The sequence below is a fragment of the Pleurodeles waltl genome, chromosome 4_2, assembly GCF_031143425.1.
Source record: "Pleurodeles waltl isolate 20211129_DDA chromosome 4_2, aPleWal1.hap1.20221129, whole genome shotgun sequence".
Lineage (NCBI taxonomy): Eukaryota > Metazoa > Chordata > Amphibia > Caudata > Salamandridae > Pleurodeles > Pleurodeles waltl.
Window position 1 is genome coordinate 410,525,233 of NC_090443.1, and position 21,087 is coordinate 410,546,319.

A 21,087-nucleotide genomic window follows, 5' to 3' on the forward strand; every position below is an offset into this window, starting at 1 on the left:
CTTGCCTTAGCATCTGTTGTTGGCACCTTCCACTCTAGCTCAGATGAGGGATCTCTAGACAGGGGATTCAGTTTGCTGAGACTTGAGCAAGCCTAACTCAAGTTGAAACAGCAGCAGCTAGCTGTAGAGAGAGAGGCCCTAGAGATAAAAACGGAGAGAAAGACATTAGGGTTAAAACCCATGATGGGAGCATAAGAGAGACCAGGGTAGATGAATAAGTGTACACCCTAGTTAACAATCCACTTTCCTAAAGGGGAATCTGGGCTTTTGTAGATTTTGGTTGGCTCAGGCTCAAAAGTCAACTGATTGCTATATAATTTTGCCTTTCATTTCTATTTCAGGAGCCTTACAGTCGGATGCCACCACCCTCCCAGCCCCATCCCAGTTTGGATGACCTCCACCGGCGCCGGAAAGAGATAATGGCCCAGCTGGAGGAGAGGAAGGTCATCTCCCCACCTCCTTTTGCCCCATCACCAACATTGCCTCACCCCTTCCACCCTGATGAGGTATTTTAATTGATCTGTTTCTTTTCGATCTGTCTGAACTTTGTGTGCACGGCTTTCCTGGTGGTTTAAATCAGTCATCCCTTCCCTGCCATCAACCTTCCGTCTATCCCTCCACCATAAAATAGATGAACTCGTAGTGCCAAATACCTCTTTGGTCAAATCAGTGCATGCATTTAACACCTGTTCTAATCACTTTGGAAAGACAAATGACCACGTTGGCTGAACCCAGATGAGCCTGTAGTCTGTAGGTTACACACTTGCCTGGCACAGTTGCTTGAAATTGCCCATCTTGGTTCTGCCATACCCTCTTACCTGCGCTTCATCACACCTATTTTAGCTTTTTCTGCCAGTGACCTGCATTTGAACTTGTGGTCCATTTTCACTTAAATGATTTCAGTCATTTCTACTCTCTTACACCCTTACATCTCCAGTCTATCAGTTTCTTCAGAGAGATTTATGCCACAGCAAAAATGTTTCAAACCTTGTGTAGCTTATTTTTTCCTATATGGGACAGTGGATTTTTTTTTTTTTATACTTGTGTAATATTGCAGTTTATAACCCCATTTATTGTCAGCCATGTTCCAAGTCACAGGTGCCATTTATATCTGAATATAAAGCTAGACAATTGGTAAACTGCATTTCTGGAATGGATATAACCTCGTTGCTACTAGACTATGGCCCTCATTATGTCATTCGCGGTAAAAAACGCCTATCGCTGCGCCGACGGCCGCCAAACGACCGTCGCCTCGGCTACCAGCCATCCGCTGTATTATGACCACAGCCGGATTTCCGCCAGAAGGATGGCGGAAATCCGTCTGTGGCCATGCCGGTACTGTGGCGCTGCTGCCAGCAGGAGCGCCACGCCAGTAGACCGCCGCCAGCCGTATTATGACCGTCCCGTCTCCTGCCAGAGGACCGCCTAAACACAGATAAGTGGGTGCTCTGACATTGTGTGTGAATGTTTGTGCTTGCGTGTATGTGGGTGTGTTCCGTGTTGAATGTGTGTGCATGTATGGATGTGTGAGTGTGTGCATGTTGTGTTGTGTGAATGCGTGTATGTATGAAGGTGTGTGTGGATGCATGCGTGAATAGATGTATGCATGTGTGGATGAATGTGGGTATGGGTGTGTGTATGTGTGTGTGTGTGAAGGGAGGGGCGTGAATGAAGGGGGGATTGAAGAGGAAGGCGGGTGGGGAATCTTAAGAGGGGGGTGGTGTGGAAGATCTCTATCAGTGACAGGGAAGGGATTCCATGTCACAGTGGCTACCGCCATGGTTTTTGTGGCGGTAAGTAAGACATGAAAACCATGGCGGTAGGCGAGTCATTATCCCGCAGGCGGTACAGTGACGGCCGCCGTGCCGGAGATTGATATCTCCAGCCCGGCGGCCATTACCACCGTGTCAGTTGGTGTGGTACATTGGGGGTTTGGCTCCAGCCAAACCGCTAGTGTTATAATATGGTGGAAAGTACCGCCAGCCTGTTGGCAGTACTTTCCACCATATTACAGCCAGGGTCATAATCAGGGCCAATGTGTTTATCCTTTTACTCCTGTAAGCACTTTGCGTTATCTTGACTATATCAAATGTCAACTACCACTTATTTTTTTTATTTTGTTTTTATTTTGACAAAGATTTATTTACCTTTTTATTAAAACAAATACAGTGTCAAACATGTGTTCTGCATGATTAAAATGTATTGAATTTACATGTCGATCAAATTCAGTAAAATTGGTTTCAGTACATTTTGTTTAAAAAAGAAAGAACCAAACAAACAAATAAGAAAACAAAACACACTGCCATTATCCATGTCTAGTTGACCAGGCAAAAAAACTATGGAGCCCTTTCAAAACAGTGTAGGGTGCATATTCCCTTTATTTTAATCTATGTAATATGAAAGAGTTAGTGTGGTTATAACCTATGTTAGTGTAAAAAAAGACAAAAGTAATGTTCATTTCAGCTACACCGAATGTCAGCTAATTGTTGCTTTAAAATAGAATGAGAAATATGTGGCTAATGAGTGAAGCAATGTAATGAGTGAATCAGTTGTTAAGTGAGCATATATCCAATATGACTACATGACCTTGAATTTGAAAGAACTTCTGCAGGAGTGCAGGAAGCTTGCTCTTAATATAGTAGACCAAAATGAGGTACACTGAGCAAAGATTTCAAACAAACCCCAGAGGAATTATAGAGCCACAAATGACACCTCAAAAGCTCTCCTTTGTGGTAGTGTGGGTGAACAGTTGGGCATATCGAAGGGTAGTGATAAGCATGTATTGCACAAAGAAAGGCAGTAAGCGAGACACGCAAAGAAATTCAACACCAATTTATAAAACTAACACATAATTTTATATAAATTTTGATACCAAGATAACGAATTGGGTGAGTACTTTTTAAGATATTAATTTTCACGATTTTCAGAAGTTGACAGTGCAATGTTTCGAGCTGTAATGTTATCCTATGGGTGAAAAACATATTCTGCATACGGGTACTTAGCAGCGACTTAAAGGACCCATCTTCTGGAGTTAAAGTAAGTATGGGGCAAGGTCCAAGGCAGGGCCCACAGGGCACCTCTGTAGCCACTGGGGCATTAGGGTGCAGAGGTGGTTTTCAGCATCTGGTGTCCTAATGTTAGCCTATTGGGGGAAAAACATATGCTGCATTTAGGTACTTAGCAACGACTTACAAGACTGTTCTTCTGGACTTGAGGTGAGTATGGGGCAAGATTCAAGGCAAGGCCACACCAACAGTTCACTTGGGGGAGGAGGGAAGCTTTGGGGCATCATGGTGGAGAGGTGTGTTACGGTGTTGGGTGTTATTTTCACTTCAATGGAGATTGGTCTGGTCAGAAAGAGACTGCAAGCAGGGACTGGGTGGCCAGTCCGAAGGAACCTACAGTGGGGCTCGATCCTTGGGAACGTAGGGACACCGTTGGCCCACTCACCCTCCTGTGGGGGTTGGGTACAGTGGTGTCTATTGCAGTCGAGTTCCGGTGCAGGAGATACTTGTGGTTGGAGGGGGCCTGCAGAAAGAGGCTGCAGATGTTGTTTGGAAGTCAACTATTGGGAAACTCAAGGTGGGCTTTGGATCTGAAGGGCCCGAGGACCACTCTGGCACCGTTGGCTCACTTCAACTAGGGACACGGATGCAGCTGTACTGTCAGGTCTCGGCTTTGGTGGACCAGATTCCTTGTGAGTCGTCTTTAGTGCCTGCAGGGTCCACTACTCCACTGGAGATCCTGGTAACTTTTCGAAGAGCTGGCAGTCCTCCCAGGTTTTTGGAGGCAGAACATCTGCAGGACAAGTCTTCTTTAGTGCAAGTAGACAGCAGGCAAGCCGGGGGTTGGGGCCAAGTCAGTTGCTGCTCCTCAGTTCTTGCTTTTCGGGTCCTTCTTGTGTAGTCCAACGAATCTGAGGCCCTGTTATCATGGTGTAGGAAGTTGGCTCTGTACATACTATCTCAGAGTGAGAGATAATGTGCATAGAGTCCAAGGGTTCCCCTTAGAGGTAAGATAGTGCCAAATTAGATCATTCTAATGCTCTATTTTGTGGTAGTGTGGTCGAGCAGTAGGCTTATCAGAGGGTAGTGTTAAGCATTTGTTGTACACACACAGGCTATAAAAGAGTAACACACACTCAGACTTAACTCCAGGCCAATAGTTTTTATATAGAAAAATATATTTTCTTAATTTATTTTTAGATCCACAAGTTCAAGATATAAAGTAAATACATAAAATGCAAGGCACTCCACACAGGTAAGTTAGGAACTTTGAATTAGAGCAATAACATATACAGTTTTTGTTAAAATGGCAATAAGCTATTTTAAAAGTAGACAGTGCAAAAAATCAACAGTTCCGGGGGGAGGTAAATATTGGTTAGATTGTGAGGTAAGTAAGACACTTACAAGTCTCAGTTCCTGTGCATAGGCAGCCCACCATTGGGGGTTCAAGGCAACCCCAAAGTTACCACACCAGCAGCTCAGGGCCGGTCAGGTGCAGAGGTCAAGGAGGTGCCTAAAACACACAGGCGCCTATGGAGAACAGGGGTGCTCTGGTTCCAGTCTGGGGGGTTGTAGAGCACTGAGGCGGGGGAGAGGGGGAGGGGGCGTCCCGCCTGGTGCAGTGTGCAAAGCTGGCGCGGGGTTTTGTATTGGATTTAATGAAGGGACCCGGGGGTCACTCTAGAGGTGCAGGCAGTGCACGGGGGCTTCTCGGGCCAGCCACCGACTGGGCTAGGCAGAGGGTCGCCTGATGGTCACTCCTGCACTGAGGTTTGGTTCCTTCATGTCCTGGGGGCTGCGGGTGCAGTGCTTGGTCCAGGCGTCGGGTCCCTTGTTACAGGAAGTCACAGTCAGGGGGAGCCTCTGGATTCTCACTGCATGCGTCGCTCTGCGGTCTAGGGGGGTCGTCTCGGGCTACTCATGAGGTCGCAGTCACCTGGGAGTCCTCCGTGTGTTAGTTCTCTGGATCTCAAGCCTGGGGCATCGGGTGCAGAGGGTGAAGTCTCACGCTACTGGCGGAAAGAGTGAGGTCTTTGAAAGTTGCAGAAAAGTTGCAATATTGTTGCTGTTTGTTGAGCAGAGCCGCTGCTCACAGGAGTTTCTTGGTCCTTAGGTTCAGGGCAGTCCTCTGAGGCTTCAGAGGTCGCTGGTCCCTGTTGGATGCATCGCTGTTGCAATTTTTCGAGTCAGGAGACAGGCCGGTAGTGCTGGGCCAAAGCAGTTGTCGTCTTCCGTCGCCTCTGCAGGGCTTTCAGGTCAGCAGTCCTTCTTCTTGTTTCAGGTTCCAGGAATCTGATTTCCTGGGTTCTTGGGTGCCCCTAAATACTAAATTTAGGGGTGTGTTTAGGTCTGGAGGGCAGTAGCTAATGGCTACTGTCCTGGAGGGTGGCTACACCCTCTTTGTGCCTCCTCCCTGAGGGGATGGGGGCACATCCCTAATCCTATTGGGGGAATCCTCCAAACTTAAGATGGAGGATTTCTAAAGGCAGGGGTCACCTCAGCTCAGGACACCTTAGGGGCTGTCCTGACTGGTGGGTGACTCCTCCTTGTTTTCCTAATTATCTCCTCCAGCCTTGCCTCCAAAAGCCGGGGGCAGTGGCCGGAGGGGTGGGCATCTCCACTAGCTGGGATGCCCTGGGGCGCTGTAGTAAAAGGGGTGAGGCTTTGAGGCTCACCGCCAGGTGTTCCAGTTCCTGCAGGGGGAGGTGAAAAGCACCTCCACCCAGTACAGGCTTTGTTCCTGGCTACAGAGTGACAAAGGCACTCTCCCCATGTGGCCAGCAACTCGTCTGGTTGTGGCAGGCTGGCAGAAACTAGTCAGCCTAACACTAGAAGTCGGATTGGTATTCAGGGGGCATCTCTAAGATGCCCTCTGGGTGCATTTTACAATAAATTCCACACTGGCATCAGAGTGCATTTATTGTGCTGAGAAGTTTGATACCACACTTCCCAGATTTCAGTGTAGCCAATATGGAACTGTGGAGTTAGTGTTTGACAAACTCCCAGACCATATACTCTTATGGCTACCCTGCACTTACAATGTCTACGGTTTTGCTTAGACACTGTAGGGGCATAGTGCTCATGCACATATACCCTCACCTGTGGTATAGTGCACCCTGCCTTAGGGCTGTAAGGCCTGCTAGAGGGGTGACTTACCTATGCCATCGGCAGTGTGAGGTTGGCACTGCACTCTGAGGGGAGTGCCATGTCGACGTAGTCGTTTTCTCCCCACCAGCACACACAAGCTGTGAGGCAGTGGCATGTGCTGAGTGAGGGGCCCCCAGGGTGGCATAAAACATGCTGCAGCCCTTAGAGACCTTCCCTGGCATCAGGGCCCTTGGTACCAGGGGTACCAGTTACAAGGGACTTAGCTGAGTGCCAGGGCTGTGCCAATTGTGGAAGCAAAGGTACAGTTTAGGGAAAGAACACTGGTGCTGGGGCCTGCTTAGCAGGGTCCCAGCACACTTTAATCATAACTTGGCTTCAGCAAAAGGCAAAAAGTCAGGGGTAACCATGCCAAGGAGGCATTTCCTTAAACATGGGGTCTCCTAAATAATCAGTTTAGGGGCATTAAGAGGAGTGAAGGATAATACCAATGGGCTACTTAACTACTATTACACCCCCTAGATAACCACTTCCATTGGGGCGTGGGCATCACCGTGTCCCAGAATTCCTAATTCCACCACACACAAGATGGTGAAATTCCTAGGGCTGTTTTCATTTCAGGGTGGTCATCCTAGAGGTGTGTCCGGTCTGCAAATGCAACACGCCTCCTGCATAGATACTTTTCCTGACATTTCCCTTCTGAGGGAAGCCAGATCTGCATACCAAGAGCGGTAGGCTTCTTTGAAGCTCTCCCGACTTGGATTGCAGATTTGCAGTTCATCCTTTTGGGAGGGGTGTACTAACACCCCTCCCAGAGCAGGCTTTGCTCCTGATCACCCGAGAGCAAAGGTTCTTACCCTTGGAGGTCAGAAAACTTGTCTGTTGGTGGCAGAGTGGTGGCAACTGGTCAGCCCAACAGCAGTTGATAGGTTGTTATGGGTCACCTCTAAGGTGCCCTCTGGGTGCATGTATTAATAAATCCATCACTGTAATCAGTGAGTTTATTAATGCAAGATATTTGATACCAGACATCCCTATTGCCATTGAAGCCATCATGTAGCTGACGATCTCGTATTAACCAGTGCCCAGCGCATGTTTTTTTAGATGTTTCCTTGTTCACTTACTATGTCTAACAATTGACAAAGACATAATAAAGGCATATTTGCTCATACAGATATGCCTTCATATGTAATATAATGCACCCTGCCTTAGGGCTGTAAGGCTTGCTGTAGGGGGCGACTTACATATATTACAGGCGGAGTTAGGGGACATGGCACACAACTGTGTGCCATGCCATGTTCTCACTTTTTGCAGCACCTTGTTGTAGTAGGCGATCTCTGTTTATGGTGTATACCTATTGTGTGGACCCCTATACCGAGTCAAGGCAACCCTTAGTGATAGTATTTAGGTGTCCAGATAGCAAAAGCTCTCTTGGGGTAGCTGTGGTGAGCAGCTAAAGCATGTCTAGGAGGAGTGTAAAGCACTTGCAATACTACAATAGTCAGTAATTCTCACACAAGAAAGAACCACACCAGGTGCTGCAAAAATAAAGTATTCTTTATTACAACACTACTGCTAAACTAACTGGTATATCTCCACTTATAAATATTTACACACAAAATATACACTTAGAAACAAACGGGAATTACATAGAAATACATGGAACTCTATGGGAGACCATACTAAGAAAGTGTATGCGAATGGAGGTGCCTAACCAACGTAAGTGTGGTGGAATCCCAGAGGGCTAGAGGAGTAAGAAATTACCATAGGTAAGTAGATAAATCTTACAGGTGCTGGGGTGTAGAGTAGTTATCGGGCCAGTTGTCCCATAGGCTACCGCAGGACCATTGCGGTTGGATTTTTATCGTTTCAGGACCCTTCCCAGTGGACCTCGAGGAAACCAATTGGCACAAAGAAGGTTGTGTAGTGCCCCCACCTGTAGATACTCAAAAGGCCAGAGCATCTACACCAGGGAGCCCAGGTGCATGGGGTGAAGTGGCATTGCAAACCCTAATTGGAGTCAGTGGAAGCCTCGGTTATCCAGCTGTTGTGACCTGTGTACCAGGCCGTTGGAACCCAAGTGTGGTTTCTGGACGTGAAGAACCTGAAAAGGAAGGGGACAGCGTCCAAACCACTCGAATATGGAGATGTCCAAGCAGTGCAGGTAGGCAATGCCCACCCTCTTGGAGGTGAAATTCCTCCAGGACCGTGAAGGAGGAAGTCCATCTGTAGAGTTCAGTGGGGTGCAGGAGATCCCTGATGAGCTGTCCCACGCTGGTTGTCGGTTTGCAGGAGGGACAGTGGCCTGCAGAACCACCAAAAAGCCTTGTCCAATTCAAATAGCTATTGCAAAGAAGAGTTCAGGAATTGAAGGACCAGCAAGGTCCTGGTGACTCGACCCTTGGAAGGTAGTCAAGGGCTGGCCTTCAGCAGTAAGAAAGGCGAGCTGGAATTGGAGGTGCCCTCACGAGTGACCCACTGGCAGCAGGCACAGGGAGTCACAGAGAGGCCTCAGCAGCACAACAAAATAGGATTCACAGGAACTGCATATTGGAAGCTGATTTTGGAGTTGCAGAGTGCTGGAGGCTGGGACTTGGAGCTCGAGGATCTCTTGGAGGAAGAGCCAAAGCCTTGGCAGGAGCAACAGTCGCAGTGCACAGGGGTTATGTTCCAGTGGCTGCGGCAAGGGTCCACCGTCTCCCAAGTTAGTCATCAGACAAATTGGACACAGAGAGGACCACAGAACCACCACCTGTTTAAGTACAGTTGTAAATAGGTATCAAGCATATGTATCAAATGCACTTGTTTGGTTTTTGTATGTAAAGAAGATTACAAGTAAGTAACACTTCTCAATTTCAAAAGTGCAATTTTTCATAGGAGTCAATAGAGTCTTGGGGGGGGGGGGAGGGAGGAGAGTGTAAGCACGGTTTACAGGTAAGTACACAACTTAAGATTCCAGTCTTCAGGGGGTTAAGATGTCCATAGGTCAGAGTTGAATCTGACCCCAGATGTCCAGCAACATGGGGCTGGCTGGGTGCAGAGGTCAAAGTTGGTGCCTGAGTTACAATGGAATCCTATGAGGACTGGGAGTGCTCTGTAGAAAGCAGATTGCAGGTAAGTACCCGCGGTTCAAGGACACAGGCCTGGGGGGTTTAGGTTAGTACTGGGGCGGCCACGGTCGCCCCAGACACAACCTCAGTGGCTTTGGGGTTCCTGGGTGCAGGATACAAACGCAGAGCTGGGCGCCCAATCCTTTTCAGTACGGGGGGGCATCGTGGTGGGGGGGGGGGGGGTCACTGAGTAAGCTGCAGGCTGGGTCCAGGGGGTCAGTTCTGGAAAACCAAAGGCTGGACAGTTGAGGGAGGTTCCCGCTGGATGCTGCAGGACCATCAGTCAGTTCCCAAGGCCGGGGGCTGTGGGTGCAGGGGTCTCCTTGGGCGTCGGGTATTTTCGTCTGATCCAGTCACGGTCAGTGGGGTCCTCTGGATTCAGGCTGCAGACATCATTGTGTTGGGCAGGAGGGATCAACCCGGGGTGGACTCTAGGTCAGAATCGCCTGGGAACCATCTTTGGACTGGTGGGCCACCTGTACTTGAGCTGTGGGCGTCTGGTGCAGAGTGGGTAGGGCTGGGGGATCCAGGGTGGTTCTGGAGTCCCTTTGAAGGTGTCTTTTGGACAGGGCCGCTGTCCTCAGGAGTTCTTGGTCCTCTGCTGAGCAGGCAGTGCCCTGGGGTTTGTAGAGATCGTTGGTCCTGCAGGCTGGGTTGCCTTCTTGGAGCAGGAGCATTTGAATCTGCAGACAGGCTGGTAGGGAAGGGGCCAAGACAGTTGTTGTCTGGAGTCTTCACTGCTGGGGTTGGCTTGGCAGTCCTTTCTTCTTGAGGTCACCAGTAATCTGGTGAGTAAGCTTCAGGAGTGCCCCTAAATACTAGTTTTAGGTGTGTTACAGGGGTCAGAGGGCAGTAGTCAGTGGCTACTGTCCCTTAGGGTGGCTACATCCTTACTATGCCCATTCCTTTGGGGGGTGGGGCTCATTCCTATCCCTATCGGTCCCTCTCCTTCAAACCAAGATGGAGGATTCTGCAAGGTGTGGGTCACTTCAGCTCTGGACACCTTAGGATGTCCCAACTTAAGTGGTCACTCCTTGTTTTTCCTAATTTTCTAGTGGACCTGACGCCAATAGTAGGGCTTGGTCCGGGGGCAGGCATCTGCACTAGCTGGAGTGCCCTTGGGCACTGTAACAGGAGGCCTGAGCCTTTGAGGCTTGCCTCCAAGTGTTAAAGTTCCTGCAGTGGGGAGGTGTGAAGCAACTCCACCCAGAGCAGGGTTTGTTTCTGACCCCAGAGAGCACAAAGGCTCTCCTTATCCCGCGGGGTGAGAAACTTGACTGTTAGCTGCGGGCTGGCACAGACTGGTCAGTTCTGCACTAAAGAGTTGGGGGGGGGGGGGGGGATACAGGGGGCATCTAAAAGATGCCATCTGGGTGCATTGTACAATAAATCCAACACTGGTATCAGTGTGGGTTTATTGTGCTGTGAAGTTGGATACCAAACTTCTTAACCTTCAGTGAAGCCATCATGGAACTTTGGAGTTCGTAATGACAAACTCCCAGACCATTTCTCTTCCAGGGGATCCTCATCAATAGTCATAAACATTGAATATTCCCGCCCTTGTGCGGGGACCCCGGAGCATATATCAAATATACACATTTTATACATGTGTAATAAATAATCATGCAGACTATCATGTTAAAAACAGGCTAAAAATGCTTTATTTCTATGAAGTTTTTTTTTTTTTATATTAAATACTACAATAGGATAAATATGTGCCCAAGCTCCTAAAACTAGGATTAGTGAAGTGAGCAGTAGCAAACTCTAGAGAGAAAATAGAAAAAACTGCATTGAAAAACACTGAAGCATTCTTAGCCAATAGGCTGCATGCAGGTTAACACAGGAGAACCATAAAAACTTTGGCACCGTGCCTTTAAGACCCTGAGCACCTCCAGTATCCCACCATGCCTCAGGGGTGAAGGAAAGGTGACAGTTGGTTCACAGTTAGGTCAGTTCTTTTTTCCGGCTTCTTCTGAGAGGATCCTGGAGCATTGAGCTCTCAGTTTTTCTGAGTTTTTTCTCAGAAAAATTATTTAAAAAAGCGTTTTTCATTTTTCACTCGACAAATAACATCTTTGTCTGAGCTAGGAAGGTTTTTTCTGACAGAAAAATGCCTTCTCTTTTTGTCAAATGCCCTGCTTGTGGGAAGAAGGCGGCCCAGTCAGATCCCCACTCTCTGTGCATAGTGTGCCTGCCTCAGAGTCACTGCCCTGACACTTGTAAGTACTGCAAGAACATGTCTAGGAGGACTCTGAAAGACAGAGAGAAGATCCGGCTTCATGGGCTTCAGGAGAGGAAAAGAACATCGTCCTCCTCACTTCCCAGACATCCAGAAGGCCATTCTCAGGAGAGAATGGCCCGGTCGACAGGTAGGAAAATACCTGTTTGTTCACCGTCAACGTCGTCGCCACCACCGTCTCACCGGCATAGATCGCCGTCGAAGGGAACGGCGTCGAAGGGACATCAGAGCAGGGGCAGGTCTCCGTCGACGGCAGCCCGCCGATCGACGTCGAGCCATCGCCGGCGTGCCCGGTCGCCGCCAAAGGCTGTGCGCCCCCCGACGTCAGGACACACGGCGTCGTCATCACCACGACGGCACGAGAAACATCCGCCGTCAACCTCCCATCGCTCCACGTCGAGGCACACGACGGCGAGCAGGTCGAGGTCCAAGGAACGTCGTTCGACGTCAAGACATTTAACGTCGAGGCACTCAATGGCGAGACAGGAACAAACGGCTGGGTGCCCCTCGACGTCGAAACAGCCATCGACGTCGATGCAGGTTTTACCTGTCCCACAGGGAGCAGAACATCGCCCCACGCCAGACAAGGCACCATCTCCAGTGGTCTCCATACTGAGCGGCTCTTCTCGGTCTAGAGCGGCATCATCTGGGCATGTCTCGCCCATCAATCTATCTCCGAGATGGCTGGAGAGCCTCAACAGACCAGCGGCATCCCCAGATTCGCAGTATTCGCGAATGTATTCACCTACTGCCTCCCTGCCAAGAACGCCATCACCGACAGCCAGGGCAGAACGGGCTCGTTCAGCTCCTCGCCAACCGACCGCGAGGCCTAGACGCTCTGCTACAGCGTCTCGCAGCAGATCTCGCTCTCAACGGAGATCCAGGTCGCGGTCAAGAAGAAGATCACCCTCTTGGTCTTCATCAGGTTCTTCTGTCGGGCGTTACTCACCCACCCTTACAGATTCACCACCTGCTAGAGTCTCACCGGTGGATGATATTACCACATTCAACGAGGTGTTGCTAAGAGGAGCGCAGAAACTCAACATTGAGGTTCCAGAACCATCTACCTCCTCATCGATTATCTTTGAGACTCTACAACAGAGATCAGCGTCGAAAAAGTTGCTGCCTCTGGTGCCTGGCTTGCTGCAGCCAACTATGGACACTTTTCTGGCCCCAGCCTCGCTTAAGTCTGCACCGGCTAGGATTCTCAAGAAATACAAGGCTCCAGAACAAGACCCTTTATTCCTTAGAAAAGATCCGCCACCGGACTCAGTGATCATAGCTGCCGCCCGAAAGACCCACTCAGCGGCTTCTTCATCCACGGTACCCCCGGATAAAGAGAGCAGGCATTTAGACTCTCTAGGGACAAAGATATGCGGGACGGCGGCTTCAGCAATGAAGGTCTTCAGTTCGTCTGCGCTCATGGGCAGGTACGATCGTTCTCTGTGGGATTCCCTCAGTAGATTTACGGAAAAATTGCCCAGAGAAGACAGGCAAGATTTCCAGGAGATACTACAAGAAGGATGCCTGGTATCCAACCAGGTTATCAGCGCGGCAGCGGATGGGGCGGATTTGGCTGCTCATGGGTATGCACATGGTATCTGTGCGAGGAGATCTTCCTGGCTGAGGCTCACAGGCTTGAAACAGGAAGAACAGCAACACATCCTGAATCTCCCATTTGCCGGGAGCTCTCTATTCGGTGCCCATGCAGACGAAGAGATGGCCCGCATGAAGACCGAGGTGGATACCTTGAAGGCGGTGGGCCTCGAAAGAAAGAAAGATTTTAGGCGGAGGTACAGGCCGTATGATAGGCGCCCTTTCCAGCAGAGTGTTCAAACCCCTCATTGGTCGCAAAGGTCACAACAGCGACAGGGACGCCCTCTCTTTCAACTAAGAAACACAAGGGAGAGAGGGTCAAGCAGACCTCAACAGTCCACTCCGAAAGCACCCACCAAGCAATGAAATCTTGCTTCCCTCGACACTGTACACCACTCCGGTGGGGGGGGAAGTATTACGGCTTATCTTCACGAGTGGCACTCTATCACAAGAGACAAATGGGTGCTCAATATTGTCGAACATGGCTATTCTCTTCTTTTCAAACAGCCTCCACCACGCTTGCCACCAACCAGAGACAATCCATCTCACCTCAGCTTGCTACGCAAGGAGGCTCTCGCCCTAGAAAAGGTTCCACCTGTGCAAAGAGGACAGGGGGTCTACTCCCGTTACTTTCTAGTGGCAAAGAAGGGTCGAGAGGGCGTTTTCAGGCCAATTCTGGATCTGCGGCTGCTGAACAAATACATAAGGAAGCAGAGGTTCAGAATGCTAGCGCTTCACCAGATTTTCCCTCAACTGCATCAGGGAGACTGGATGTGCTCCATCGACCTGCAGGATGCGTACTTTCACATCCCAATAGCTCCAAAGCATCGGAAATTCCTGCGCTTCCGAGTAGCGTTACAGCATTACCAGTTCAGAGTTCTACCCTTTGGCCTGAAATCTGCCCCAAGAGTTTTCTCGAAATGTATGGCAGTGGTCGCGGCGCATCTCCGAAGACAAAGGATATACATATATCCATACCTAGACGACTGGCTACTAAAGGCTTCTTCTCCGGAGCAGGCGAGAAGCCATCGGGACATTGTACTAAGAGTTTGCGAAGCCCTAGGCCTTCAGGTCAATTACCAGAAGTCAACATTGACGCCAACGCAGAATCTTCACTACCTAGGAGCTATCATAAACACAGAAATACAAAAAGTGTATCCTTCGGAGGAACGACTATCCTCAATAAACAAGAAGTGCCAGGACTTGTTGAGAACCAGTGCACCTACGGCACGTCAGGTGACATCACTACTAGGCTCCATGGCATCGTGCATTTTTATTGTCCCAATTGCCAGACTCCACATGAGACCCCTCCAAGAGGCATTGGAGACCAACTGGAGCCAAAGAACAGGTCGCTGGGAGGACACGGTGCGGCTACCGGAGGTAGCACTTCAGTCATTGAGATGGTGGATGCACAGACCTCACCTGTCAGTGGGTGCTCCGTTTCACCAGGTGCTTCCATCCGACACCCTAGTAACGGATGCATCTCTTCAGGGATGGGGGGGCTCATCTGGGTCCTTTTCAAGCGCAGGGTCTGTGGTCAGACAAGGAAAAGCAGTACCACATCAATCTGCTAGAATTCAGAGCGGTCCATCTCGCTCTCAAGTCTTTCATACCGCTAATTCAGGGGAAAACTCTCTTGATACAGACGGACAATACAACCACGATGTATTACTTGAACAAACAGGGGGGAACGAGGTCCCTACCCCTATCGCGAGAGTCCCAAGCGATATGGCATTGGCTCCTGGCCAGAGGAATGTCAATTACAGCAGTTCACCTGCCAGGTCAGCAGAACGTGGAAGCAGACTTTCTAAGCAGACACCTGGAGGACGTTCACGATTGGGTCCTGCACGGCAAAGTCGCAGAATACATCTTCGCGCAATGGGGTCGGCCCCAACTGGACCTCTTCGCAGACTAAGTAAACAAGAAATTCCCAGACTTCGCATCCAGGTTCTACCGTCCGGGATCTCGAGGGAATGCCCTGTTGATCGACTGGTCAGGGATATTTCTTTACGCTTTTCCGCCGATTCCCCTCATTCCGGCAGTGATCAGCAAACTTTACAGATCCAGGACCAGAATGATTCTTATAGCGCCGCAATGGCCCTGACAATTCTGGTACACGGATCTCCTCAACCTGTCGGAAGAACCTCACAGGAGGCTGCCGTGCAGACCGGATCTTCTGAGCAGAATGGAGGGCAGGATTCTACATCCCAACCTACCCTCTCTGAGCTTAACAGCATGGCTCCTGAATTCCTGCAGTATGGGCACCTAGGGCTCTCACAGGAGTGCATGAGCATCTTGAAAGAGTCCAAACGACCTTCCACGCGGCGTTCCTACGCTTTTAAGTGGAAGAGATTCTACATATGGTGCTGTCAGCAAGGTCATAATCCCATACAGGCGCAGGAGGATGTCATACTATCCTATTTGCTTCATCTAGCGAAGTCAGGTCTGCAGGTATCATCTATTAAGGTACATTTGTCTGCTATTACTGCCTATCGCAAATCGCCTTCTCAGGAATCCTTCTTTACAAAACCTGTAGTCAAGGATTTCTTAGAAGGTTTGAAGAAAGTTTTTCCGCCAATTCGGAGGCCTTCTCCTCCGTGGGAACTGAACATAGTCCTGGCAAAACTAATGGGCCCTCCTTTCGAGCCTATCCATAAGGCCTCTTTACAACACCTTATGTGGAAGGCGGCTTTTCTAGTGGCCATTACTTCAGCGAGGAGGGTCAGTGAAATCCAGGCCTTGACGGCAAAAGAACCGTACACGGTTTTTCATGACAATAGAGTGGTTCTACGAACTCACCCATCTTTCCTTCCGAAGGTGGTGTCAGAATTCCATATTAATCAGACCATTACTTTACCGACGTTCTTTCCCAATCCGGAGACTCCGGCAGAGAAAGCATTGCACTCATTAGACTTGAAAAGAGTGCTAAAATTTTATCTGGACAAGACAAAGTCGATTAGACACTCTAACCGTTTGTTTGTAAACTATGGTCATTTAACCCCTTAGCTGCTGGGCCTTTTCCCCCCCAGTGCTGAGCCCTTTTTTGGCTATTTGGGGTAGTTCGCGCTTAGGGGTTCATAACTTTTTGTCCACATAAGCTAACCACGCCAAATTTGCGTCCTTTTTTTCCAACATCCTAGGGATTCTAATGGTACCCAGAGTTGGTGGTTTCCCCTGGAGGAGACCAAGAAAATAGCCAAAATAGAGTGAAAATTTAGTTTTTTCCAAAAAAATGGGAAAAAAGGGCTGCCGAAGAAGGCTTGTGGTTTTTTCCCTGAAAACGCCATCAACAAAGGGTTTCTGGTGCTGAAATCACTATCTTCCCACCTTTCAGGAACGGGCAGACTTGAATCAGAAAACCAAATTTTTCAACACAAATTTGGCATTTTACTGGGACATACCCCATTTCTACTATATTTGGTGCTTTCAGCCTCCTTCCAGTTAGTGACAGGAATGGGTGTGAAACCAATGCTGGATCCCGGAATGCTAAACATTTATGAAAACTAGACAAAATTCTGAATTCAGCAAGGGGTCATTTGTGTAGATCCTACAAGGTTTTCCTACAGAAAATAACAGCTGAAATAAAAAAAATATTGAAATTGAGCTGAAAACAGCCATTTTTCTTTGTTTTACTCTGTAACTTTTTCCTGCGATGTCAGATTTCTGAAACCAATATACCGTTTTGTCTGCTGGACTCTTCTGGTTGCGGGGATATAAAGGGCTTGTAGGTTCATCAAGAACCCTAGGTACCCAGAGCCAATAAATGAGCTGCACCCTGCAGTTGGTTTTCATTCTATACTGGGTATACAGCAATTCATTTGCTGAAATAGGAAGAGTGAAAAAGAGGTATCAAGAAAACCTTTGCATTTCCAAAATGGGATCAAGATAAGGTTTTGAGGAGCAGTGGTTATTTGCACATCGCTGAATTCCGAGGTGCCCATACTAGCATGTGAATTGCAGGGCATTTCTCAAATAGACGTCTTTTTTACACACTCTCTTATATTTGGAAGGAAAAAATGTAGAGAAAGATAAGGGGCAATAACACTTGTTTTGCTATTCTGTGTTCCCCCAAGTCTCCCGATAAAAATGATACCTCACTTGTGTGGGTAGGCCTAGTGCCCGCGACAGGAAATGCCCCAAAACACAACATGGACACATCCTATTTTTTTTTATAGAAAACACAGCTGTTTTTTCCAAAGTGCCTACCTGTAGATTTTGGCCTCTAGCTCAGCCGGCACCTAGGGAAACCTACCAAACCTGTGCATTTCTGAAAACTAGAGACCTAGGGGAATCCAAGGAGGGGTGACTCGCGGGGCTCGGACCAGGTTCTGTTACCCAGAATCCTTTGCAAACCTCAAAAAGTGGCTAAAAAAACAAGTTTTCCTCACATTTCGGTGACAAAGTTCTGGAATCTGAGAGGAGCCACAAATTTCCTTCCACCCGGCGTTCCCCCAAGTCTCCCGATAAAAATGATACCTCACTTGTGTGGGTAGGCCTAGCGCCCGCGACAGGAAATGCCCCAAAACAGAACGTGGACACATCACATTTTTTCATAGAAAACAGTGCCTACCTGTGGAATTTGGCCTCTAGCTCAGCCGGCACCTGGGGAAACCTAGCAAACCAGCACATTTATGAAAACTAGAAACCCAGGTGTAGGAAGTTGGCTCTGTATGTGCTATTTCAAAGTAAGGAATAGCATGCACAGAGTCCAAGGGTTCCCCTTAGAGGTAAAATAGTGGTAAAAATAGATAATACTAATGCTCTATTTTGTGGTAGTGTGGTCGAGCAGTAGGCTTATCCAAGGAGTAGTGTTAAGCATTTGTTGTACATACATATAGACAATAAATGAGGTACACACACTCAGAGACAAATCCAGCCAATAGGTTTTGTTATAGAAAAATATATTTTCTTAGTTTATTTTAAGAACCACAGGTTCAAATTTAACATGTAATATCTTGTTTGAAAGGTATTGCAGGTAAGTACATTAGGAACTTTGAATCATTTCAATTGCATGTATACTTTTCAAGTTATTGACAAATAGCTACTTTAAAAGTGGACACTTAGTGCAATTTTCACAGTTCCTGGGGGAGGTAAGTTTTTGTTAGTTTTACCAGGTAAGTAAGACACTTACAGGGTTCAGTTCTTGGTCCAAGGTAGCCCACCGTTGGGGGTTCAGAGCAACCCCAAAGTTACCACACCAGCAGCTCAGGGCCGGTCAGGTGCAGAGTTCAAAGTGGTGCCCAAAACGCATAGGCTAGAATGGAGAGAAGGGGGTGCCCCGGTTCCGGTCTGCTTGCAGGTAAGTACCCGCGTCTTCGGAGGGCAGACCAGGGGGGTTTTGTAGGGCACCGGGGGGGACACAAGCCCACACAGAAATTTCACCCTCAGCAGCGCGGGGGCGGCCGGGTGCAGTGTAGAAACAAGCGTCGGGTTTGCAATGTTAGTCTATGAGAGATCAACGGATCTCTTCAGCGCTGCAGGCAGGCAAAGGGGGGCTTCCTCGGGGAAACCTCCACTTGGGCAAGGGAGAGGGACTCCTGGGGGTCACTTCTCCAGTGAAAGTCCGGTCCTTCAGGTCCTGGGGGCTGCGGGTGCAGGGTCTCTTCCAGGCGTCGGGACTTAGGTTTCAGAGAGTCGCGGTCAGAGGAAGCCTCGGGATTCCCTCTGCAGGCGGCGCTGTGGGGGCTCAGGGGGGACAGGTTTTGGTACTCAGTCGTAGAGTAGTCCGGGGGTCCTCCCTGAGGTGTTGGTTCTCCACCAGCCGAGTCGGGGTCGCCGGGTGCAGTGTTGCAAGTCTCACGCTTCTTGCGGGGAGATTGCAGGGTCTTTAAAGCTGCTCCTTGAAACAAAGTTGCAGTCTTTTTGGAGCAGGTCCGCTGTCCTCGGGAGTTTCTTGTCTTTTTCGAAGCAGGGCAGTCCTCAGAGGATTCAGAGGTCGCTGGTCCCTTGGAAGGCGTCGCTGGAGCAGAGTTCTTTGGAAGGCAGGAGACAGGCCGGTGAGTTTCTGGAGCCAAGGCAGTTGTCGTCTTCTGGTCTTCCTCTGCAGGGGTTTTCAGCTAGGCAGTCCTTCTTCTTGTAGTTTGCAGGAATCTAATTTTCTAGGGTTCAGGGTAGCCCTTAAATACTAAATTTAAGGGCGTGTTTAGGTCTGGGGGGTTAGTAGCCAATGGCTACTAGCCCTGAGGGTGGGTACACCCTCTTTGTGCCTCCTCCCAAGGGGAGGGGGTCACAATCCTAACCCTATTGGGGGAATCCTCCATCTGCAAAATGGAGGATTTCTAAAAGTTAGAGTCACCTCAGCTCAGGACACCTTAGGGGCTGTCCTGACTGGCCAGTGACTCCTCCTTGTTGCTTTCTTTGTTCCCTCCAGCCTTGCCGCCAAAAGTGGGGGCCGTGGCCGGAGGGGGCGGGCAACTCCACTAAGCTGGAGTGCCCTGCTGGGCTGTGACAAAGGGGGGAGCCTTTGAGGCTCACCGCCAGGTGTCACAGCTCCTGCCTGGGGGAGGTGTTAGCATCTCCACCCAGTGCAGGCTTTGTTACTGGCCTCAGAGTGACAAAGGCACTCTCCCCATGGGGCCAGCAACATGTCTCTAGTGTGGCAGGCTGCTGGAACTAGTCAGCCTACACAGATAGTCGGTTAAGTTTCAGGGGGCACCTCTAAGGTGCCCTCTGGGGTGTATTTTGCAATAAAATGTACACTGGCATCAGTGTGCATTTATTGTGCTGAGAAGTTTGATACCAAACTTCCCAGTTTTCAGTGTAGCCATTATGGTGCTGTGGAGTTCGTGTTTGACAAACTCCCAGACCATATACTCTTATGGCTACCCTGCACTTACAATGTCTAAGGTTTTGTTTAGACACTGTAGGGGTACCATGCTCATGCACTGGTACCCTCACCTATGGTATAGTGCACCCTGCCTTAGGGCTGTAAGGCCTGCTAGAGGGGTGACTGACCTATACTTGCATAGGCAGTGAGAGGCTGGCATGGCACCCTGAGGGGAGTGCCATGTCGACTTACTCGTTTTGTTCTCACTAGCACACACAAGCTGGCAAGCAGTGTGTCTGTGCTGAGTGAGAGGTCTCCAGGGTGGCATAAGACATGCTGCAGCCCTTAGAGACCTTCCTTGGCATCAGGGCCCTTGGTACTAGAAGTACCAGTTACAAGGGACTTATCTGGATGCCAGGGTCTGCCAATTGTGGATACAAAAGTACAGGTTAGGGAAAGAACACTGGTGCTGGGGCCTGGTTAGCAGGCCTCAGCACACTTTCAATTGTAAACATAGCATCAGCAAAGGCAAAAAGTCAGGGGGCAACCATGCCAAGGAGGCATTTCCTTACACCAGGGGAATCCAAGATGAGGTGACTTGTGGGGCTCGGACCAGGTTCTGTTACCCAGAATCCTTTGCAAACCTCAAAATGTGGCTAAAATACCACGTTTTCCTCACATTTCGGTGACAGAAAGTTCTGGAATCTGAGAGGAGCCACAAATTTCCTTCCACCCAGCGTTCCCCCAAGTCTCCCGATAAATATGATACCTCACTTGTGTGGTTAGGCCTGGTGCCTGCAACAGGAATAGATCACACAACGGTCAATGTTGGTCCTTACGTGAGGCAGCTGTTGACCCTGGGGTGATCTATTCCTGACACAGGCACTAGGTGTAGGCACTCAAGTGGGGTAGTTTTTTTATCAGGACAGGTGAGGAGTCACTGGGTGGTAGGAATGTTGTGGATCCCAGCATATTCCTGTAGTTTGTGTGACAGAAATGCGAGAAAAATAGAGTTTTTTTTCAACATTTCAGCTTTGCAGGGTATTCTGGGTAAGAAAACTTTGGGGAATCCACACAAGTCACACCTCTGTGGACTCCCCGAATGTCTAGTTTCCAGAAATGTTTGGGTTTAGTGTGTTTCTCTATATGGCCGCCGAATCCAGGACCAAAAACACAGGTGCCTGCCTTACAAAACCAGTTTGTTTTGCCATAGACAATTTTGATGTCTCCACAATATGATTTGGGTGGTGGAATTTGGGGCTGAAC

The 21,087-nt window shown here is 49.0% G+C and overlaps 1 protein-coding gene across 6 annotated transcripts in view; it reads left to right on the plus strand.

Annotated features, from left to right (window-relative positions):
• The window catches only part of RC3H1 (ring finger and CCCH-type domains 1), a 655,450-nt gene that overhangs the window by 376,949 nt on the left and 257,414 nt on the right, over window positions 1–21,087 (plus strand). For all 6 annotated transcript variants that reach the window (XM_069231606.1, XM_069231604.1, XM_069231602.1 and 3 more), the window contains one exon: window positions 342–506. In XM_069231606.1, coding sequence (XP_069087707.1) covers window positions 342–506 — 165 coding nt within the window. The remainder of the gene's footprint in view (window positions 1–341; window positions 507–21,087) is intronic.